At 33.9% G+C, this 8,044-nt stretch overlaps 1 protein-coding gene across 3 annotated transcripts; it reads right to left on the bottom strand.

The window, feature by feature from the left end:
* Positions 1-1,484: 1,484 nt before the first annotated feature.
* On the bottom strand, positions 1,485-6,933 carry LOC102615714 (uncharacterized). Of its 3 annotated transcripts, none has more exons than XR_370371.4 (8): positions 6,699-6,933; positions 5,355-6,460; positions 4,533-4,601; positions 4,175-4,303; positions 3,905-3,958; positions 3,326-3,466; positions 1,960-3,178; positions 1,485-1,865 (listed from the first exon to the last, which is right to left on the bottom strand). XR_370371.4 is itself a non-coding variant. In XM_006475414.4 (7 exons), exons 1-7 carry the CDS (start codon positions 6,850-6,852, stop codon positions 2,192-2,194), a joined length of 2,640 nt encoding a protein of 879 aa, XP_006475477.1. In that variant the 5' UTR covers positions 6,853-6,933; the 3' UTR covers positions 1,485-2,191. The 3 variants fall into 3 exon arrangements, 1 of the variants encoding a protein (XP_006475477.1); XR_370370.4 differs by having other exon boundaries at positions 1,485-1,833; XM_006475414.4 differs by having other exon boundaries at positions 1,485-3,178.
* Between the last annotated feature and the right edge of the window lie 1,111 nt (positions 6,934-8,044).

Genomic DNA, 8,044 nt, shown 5'->3' with positions numbered 1-8,044 from the left:
ACCATTTCCATGAAAAACAAAATCCTAAATAAAAGATTACTTAAAGATTTAATCTCACAAAAATTCACCATGTAATATGACATTTTAAGTAATCATGGAATTATACAGGTCATTGCACAAGTGTAATCATACTTACAATTCAAATATAACTTGTTCATTGATCGCTAATAACTTGTTCATTGAACTTAAAAACATTATATCAAAACCTGCCATTGAATCTCCAGAAGGAAAAAAATATTACACATGCTTCTAAGAAATTGACTTGACAAAATGAAAATATAACTGTGATTAATAGGTTTGCTTTTCTAGAGATTGACAGTATTCTGCATGATTCCTTTACAAAGATCAGCAGGAAGAATATTATGTTCAGCATGATGACTCGGATATGGAGGAGGTACATTTTGAGCAAGGAAATAATGGTACTAGGAAGATTATTGCATAAAGTAAGAATATAATTAAAAAGACTTGCAAGAGTTCAATCTTAACAATTAGGCATAACAATGGGTCACGTTTGTGCGGTTTGGTGTATGTGCTCTTATCACGTCGTTTTAAATTATACATACCCAAACCCATTCATTAGCTTATTTAGGTAAAAAAATATAAACTTGAACCTATTTGTTATCATGAGAATGCCACCCAAACCGATCCATTTAACCTGCTTGTTTGGGTAAATTTAAAATAATTATCTATTTTTAATTTAAAACACAACAATTTACAAAATAGGCTTGCTAAAAATGTATATAATACAAAATGAAACAAAATCTTAATATTCTTCATGTTTAATATGATCTAATAATATAATCAGCAAATTATCAATAATTTAGTGCTAGACACCAATATTAGTTATTAAAGTCTTAAGAGGGGGAAAAAAAACATAGAAAGAAATTTGCATTACCTGAAAAGTCATTTAATGAGTCAATAACAACTCCAAGTTTTACACCAATAGAGAAACCTTGCACTTACAATGTTAAGTGCAAGGGTTCGAGTCTCCATAAGAACTTTATGGAGGTTAGTTTCAGTACTCTCTCAATTATCAACTAATTGAGTGGAGACAGTCTCTCCTTAATGAAATGTGATGGAGTAGGCACCCCTCGAATATTAGAGAAAATTTAAAGTATCTGAGCAAGTGCTTCAGTGTGTCAATATATAACAATGGTCACAGTTGTATAATATGATTATAAATATTAATTGTAATGTCTGATGTAATATCAGTAACAATCTGTGTATAACAGAATAAAAAAAAAAAAACTCCAAGTTTTACAACAAATACCTAGGGATTTTAGGGCTTTTGATAATTTTATATAATTAGTCAATTTACATTCAATTTATTTTTTGCATATAATATTAAAAAAAATCAATTCACTTCTTTCAAAGTTTATAATTTCAGTTATTAAACTATTAATTTTAAGTGTTATTCGACTGAGTGAAATGGATTTAAATCTAAGTCCTGCCCCTTATGGGACAAGTTTTAATGAGTTGACTCATTAATGACCCAACCCAATAAAGGTTGACCCGACAACTGTTTTTGTTGTATTGATTCGTACCGTATGAGTGGGTCATATCAAATTTTACCAAGCCTACTTAAGATGGTAACAGCAATATACACTATTATCAATTGTCACCGAGCAAAAATCAACTATCAGTACTAGGAATAGTTGGCCAACCTTAAGTTAATCAAAACTGAATAGTCTCCAGTCATAAGCGCCCATAATACAGCTGCTAAACGGACAACAGATCCACAGCCTACCAAAGCCTGCTGTCAAGTGCCAACCTCAATTTTGGATACATGAACCATTCCGGAGAAATTTTGCTTCATCTTCATTGACTTGCAAACTGCAGTTATGAAACTCCATCCATACCATAAACTACTTCCATTAGCTTCGGTTCTCTAAATCAATAGCAGATAGCTAATGTGAAGCATTGAGAGCGATAATCACATAGATAGAAGTAAAAACTCACCTGCTTATTTTCTTAACATTTTCCAATGAAAGATATACAGATGCCGAGACTCCAAAAGAATCAGCCACATGTATATCAAAGCCAAACTCTCAACTAAACCGCTGGCTATCGAGTGTCTACTGCTTTGTTCTATTACTAACACCAGGCAAGAAGTCCAGAGTTTTTGAGGCTTTCGCTGAGTCATTATATGAACATACGGTACTGCCACCACTATCTAATACCCCTTGCTGCATTATTTGACTGCAGTTCCAACCGTAGACTGATTAGTCTTCACTTTGGGTTCAATCTTTGTTGCAAATTCTAGTGCCCTCTGAGCTGAGTTTGATGTACTTCTATAGTACCCTTGTGCTGAGTGATCTAAAGAGTGACCTAAAGTAAATGAAGAACCTGGCAGACTCCATGGATTTGCACTTGAATTTTGCGACATATTGGGAGTATTTGGACTCTCTTCAAGAGATCTATTGATAACATCACCAGCACTGGAACGTAATCTAGCTTGATTATTACTAATAGTGTTATTGGCCAAGGCTTTTCCAGTAGAAAGAAAGTTCAATCCCCGAGGTGTAATTGCAGGTTGGGTTTTCTTCGGCATATCATTTGACTTTTGAACACTATTTGAGAATATTTGGGTCGTTGCATTTCCAACTTCGGCATCATTCTCTCCACAGGAAGAGGAGCTAGATGTTTCATGCAACCCAAAATTGTTTGATAGTGATGTTTTGGCACCATTTTCCCGATTCAAAAACAAGTTAGCTAATTTCTTACCACTGGAATCCTCCAATGAACGATTGCCAAAAGAAAGAAAATTTACACCCTTTGTTGCCACTGGAATTCTCCTTGGAGTTTCATCCCTACTTTGCACAGAATCAGATGCAATTTGTGCAGTCTGATTTGCGAATTTGCTACTGTCGCTCTTCTTTGGAGATGAGATGCCTTGGCCAAGATTGCTGGCTTCAAGAAATGATGACTTCCCCAGAAAGAGATAACTAATACCTTTAGGTGCAAGTGCAGGTGGCTTCAGTATACTCTTTGCCACACTTTGTTCTATATTTTTGAAAGAAGAAACTTTCCCATGGTTGGATAGTGCATCAACATTCTGATGGGAGACTTTGTTATTGTTTAGTGGCTTCAACAAATTTGAAGCATACAACGGAGGTGAAGGCTTCAGTTCAGGTGTGCAAGTACTTGGAGTAGGCGGGTCCTGTTCCTTGGGTGGTAGCTGAAGCAAAGAAAAATTACGTACTCAACTCACTTAATCCAAACAAGCCTTAAACTGAACAGCTTAAGAAATTATACTACACAGAAAATTAAAGCAATGATAGTGGCACAAATGAAGAAGCATCTTGCAATAGCAAGAAGAAGGTACCTTGTGTGAAAACAAACAATTATCACCTCTGTTGCAAAAGCCTTTGGCCACAAAATTCTCACAGGGATATTTAGAGAGGTCATGATCAAATGGACAGTTATCTCCTTTCATGCATGAATTTCGTGCAAAATGACAGCATGCCTGCATCATTAAAATGCAAGAGAAACTGAGAATTGAGCTTTACAGAACCAGCAACTTTTCCATGGAAAATAAATAAATTCTAATTAAAGAGAATTATATGATTAATTTTCTTTCTTTCTTCTTTTAACTTTATAGTCCGATGGTCGTCTGGGTAAGTTAATGCAGTACCGGGAATCAGAACTAAGATCTTTTAATTATATGCTACTAAACATTCCTCATAATACAAATTCAGTTTACAGAATACATATTGAATAAAATGTGAGCATAGAAGTTAAGCCAACGTTTTTTAGCCATGGCAACAAACTACAGGTTGGTTAATTGTAATAAAATCAAGATATTCAGCCTCCAGTAGTTACAAAAGTATAGCTACAACAATGTATCAGATTAGATTGCATTACTAGCAAAAGATTAAAATTTGTAATCAAGAAGTTGAATTACCTTCGTGGACTTTGTCAAAGGTACGGTATCATGTGAAAATTTACACTTGTCACCCTGTAAAACCAAAAAATAGTAATAATAATAATGGTAGTAATAATTAGCAACAGCAAAGCGAAAACAACTAAAAGAGACTAGATCATTTGATAATGATTAGAAAACAGCTAAGTGAAATTCCTCGTACTATGCAAAAAATGAGTACACATCTACTCCAGAGCAATTCAAAATCAATATAAAAATATAAAATCCTAAAAAAATGGAAAATTGTACGACCTCTTGACATCTTCCCTTGAGATAATGGTGGCAATATTTAACAGTTTTTGGTTTCAAATTTTGGGGCAATTTCAACCTTCGAACGCCAAGCTGTCGGTTCTTTTCTGCACGTTTTTTGCGTTCTTTTTGCTGAAAAAGAAAATTCCAATGTTAAACTAATTATACACTTCGAAAACACATAGAAAATGTAATGAATGTACATGGTGGCACTTTGGTTTAGGAAGCACATAAATCAATCTTAAAATGATTTTAGAGAAATGAATAATTAATTTCATCAGAATTAATCAGGAATTAATGACCTAGATAGATGAAAGAAATCCTTCAAACAACCGAAGAACAAAAATAAAAAGGTGTAAACCTTTTTCTTTGCTTTCTTTTCCTTAGACAGAGCACTCCGCTTTCTCTTATTGCAAGCACCAGAATCCAACTGCAAAAAACAACAAAATACCATAATGTTTCCAGTGGACCAAAATTGCAATACAAAAATAAAAACATGGTAAAATGCATTTAAACATCATATTCAGCAGCCTCTCTCTGATATTTATAACCAGACATTACAGAGAAAGTCTGTCGCTATTGTATACAAGTATGTTCGTGTCCGTTGCATGTACATCTAAGAGAAAAAAAAAGTGCCAGTGGATTACATATTAATTGCACCCTCAAAATGACTGGTTTCAGAATAAATTCTGCTTCGGAAAGTGAAAGGAAGAATGAAACAAACGTATTATTTCAACAAGTCACACAATTTGCAATGCATATGGTTGACACTCTCCATTTCACAGCAATGATCATGAAGGTACAATTAACTTGTCCAAATCTGATGACAGTTGCGGCCATGCTTGTAGCTAGAGATTGCCAAAAGTTGTAATCCACAATTTCCCCCAGAACCATATTTTGAAAGTTAAGCCAGATCCACAAACTAAAAGTTGTGGATTGTATATAAACAACAGAGAGGCATACATGATGACCAATCAAAAAGCCTCCTTGGCAATAAAGGCCGTGCATTATAAATTATCAAATAATGGAGAAAGAAAAGGAAAAAAGAAAAGAAGAAAATCAAACATATACTACACAGTGGAGCACATTAACAGATGTAATGAAACAAATTTATCACTATATTGCTGTAGCGAACACATATATAAAATAGTAAATTAAGTACTATAAGAAATAAGAATTGCACCTTGTCTTTGGTCGTAATTCCTTGCTCTTGAGTCACCCTTTGCTTTACAACTTCTTTCTGCACTGTTGAATCATCAAGAGATGCTGAAAAACTGCTGATACCCTCCTCATCTCTACTAGCTTTCCTCTTATTTCTTCCAACACCAGGCATGCTATTATACCTGTCTGGATCTATGGCCATTGTGGCAGTTCCATCAGCAAAGATTTTGGTCTTGCATTGTGTTTCATTTCTAACAGTTTCTTGGAGTTCCACTGTTCCACCACTAGCGTTATGGTCGACAGCATTCAAACAAACAGAAGTGGAGTCAGAAAATTTCTCAGTGCCTCCACATTTTTCATTACAAGGGAAGTCTGTCTTATCAGTTACATCTTTGGAAACTTGCTCCTCGTCTTCTTTCTTTTCATTTGACACTACAGCATTGTCAATTATCATATCAATGGATACTTCGTCAACCTCAAAGTGGCCAGAAATTTCTCCCTCTTCAACCTCTACATCTTCAGCCCTATGATCATGGGCACCAATTATGCCATTTGTATGAACTAATTTCTCCTCTTCCATCTCCTTCTGCTGCATTTCATTCTCAAATTCCAATGAATTTGTCCTCAATTTAGAATTTCTCTCTTCACTATCCTCAGCCGGTTTTGAGGCGTGAGAATCCATATTTCTGTCTACAGAAGAATCAAATGACTTAGGAACATCTAAATTACTGTCTCCTTTATCTACTTGTAGCTCAGCCTCACTCCTAGATTCCACATTAACAATTTGTTGAATATCAACATGTTCCTGTCGATCATTCACCAATGCATCCTCTTCGTGGACAAAGATTACATCTCCCTTCAGAATATGCTCTAACTCATCCATTAACATTCGTTGCTGCCCTAACCCTTCATCAAAGTTACCAGTCTCATAGTCACCATCACAAACTGCCAGCTCTTGCTTCAGCAAATTGCCATTTTCTTCTACTTGCAATATATCCTGTATCTCATCCAGCACAATTTGAGCGTCACCAAACCATCTATCTTCGTCACCAGCTTTGTCTTTCTCAGCCAAGGAGTTATCAACCACCGCAGCATTGGGACCCACCAATTCGCCACTCCCACACATTCCTTTAAAAGAGAAAAAAAATAAAAATGTAAAAGAAAAAAAAAACACACACACACACAGAAAAAAGAATAACATAATTGAAAGTAATAGTAGCAGAAGCATATTGAAACAGAGGGATTGTAATATTCAAGCAAATTTTAGGTAATCAAATCTGTTAATATAAGAGTTCCTAAAATAAAACGTGAATTCAGCTTCTTAAACTAAAATTTAAAATTCTAATGGACGGTGTAAATCAAGTACCCGGTCTTGAGTCTTGCGCAGCAGAGATTTGAGAGTGGTCATAGCAATGCGATAGAATCTGAACTAGAGCACGGTAAGTTTCGCTCTTGAGATGGCGATGAGGAGAGAAACAGAATGACGTCGTTTCAACTTGAGACCTCTCCATTTGGGCCATAAAATTTTGGAAAATCGTAAACCCTTAGATAGTGCTGGTAAAGGTTAACTGGTTTTTAGCGAGGGATTTGCCGATTTGCCCCAGATAAATGACTCAATAATGCCTTTAACCGTCAAGAATATGACAGACTCTGAAGTGAAATTACCTAAATATCCTTTTATTTAATACCACTGAATATTTTTAAATCATGTTTTGGACTTCTGGACACAGTGCGTGTTTGTTAAGCGTTTTTAGTCCGTTTGGGAGTGAGGTAATAGCCTAACTACTAAAGTATATGATAATATTTGTAACTGACCTTTGATAATTTAGTAATTTTTTTTTAACTTCTATTCTATAGCTGTAGTTTTTACTCTACAGAAGTTGCAGCTTAAAAACTACAGTATCTCACTCCCAAACACACTCTTCATATGTTTGTTTTCAAATTTGTTTGTTTGTTTTTTCAACTTATATATGATTTTTAGATATTTACGGCTGAATAGAAAAAATAAAATTATGTGATTTTATCTAATGAAAAAAGTATGAATAGGAAATAAATACTATATTCCAATAATATCCCTATTAAATATACATATTTCTCATATTGTAAAATCTAATACTTCTTTATCTCTTTCTAATTAACGTTCAAATATTCTTTCTATTTGTTCTCTTTTTCGTTAGCATTGAAATTCTTCAAATACATCCCATTGAATCTCTAGTATTAACGTATACTTTTTTTTTTTTTTTTACAATTTTTCTAAATATTATGTTTTTACATTAGTGCTAATTTATATGTTATTTCTTAAATTTTTATTGATGAAATTATTGTCTCAGTTACTTACACCCATGGGTGGACCCAACTAAGGCTCAGGAGGGACTTCAGCTCCTTCTGTGCCATTAATTTTTTTTTTTAAATGCACTCCAAGCCCCTTCTAAAAGAGTTAAATAAAAAGAATTGGGACACACTTTTACATAACAAAAATTTAGTAATTTAATGGTAAGTATGTTATTTGATGGTTTTAGAATCTTGGTTCAAATCCCAATAACCATATTATTTTGTCTTTTTAAATATTTTGTGAAAACTATTTAGAAAAAGGATACTTTCACACATTTAAAATAAATAATTTATTACTATTATTATTTAAAATTTAAAAGAAAGCAATGGAATTTGAGTTTATGAAATTTAAAATGAATTCAAGTGAACATTTAAAAAAAT

The sequence above is a fragment of the Citrus sinensis genome, chromosome 1 (assembly GCF_022201045.2).
Source record: "Citrus sinensis cultivar Valencia sweet orange chromosome 1, DVS_A1.0, whole genome shotgun sequence".
Classification (NCBI taxonomy): domain Eukaryota; kingdom Viridiplantae; phylum Streptophyta; class Magnoliopsida; order Sapindales; family Rutaceae; genus Citrus; species Citrus sinensis.
This window is presented reverse-complemented; position numbering and strand designations above follow the sequence as displayed.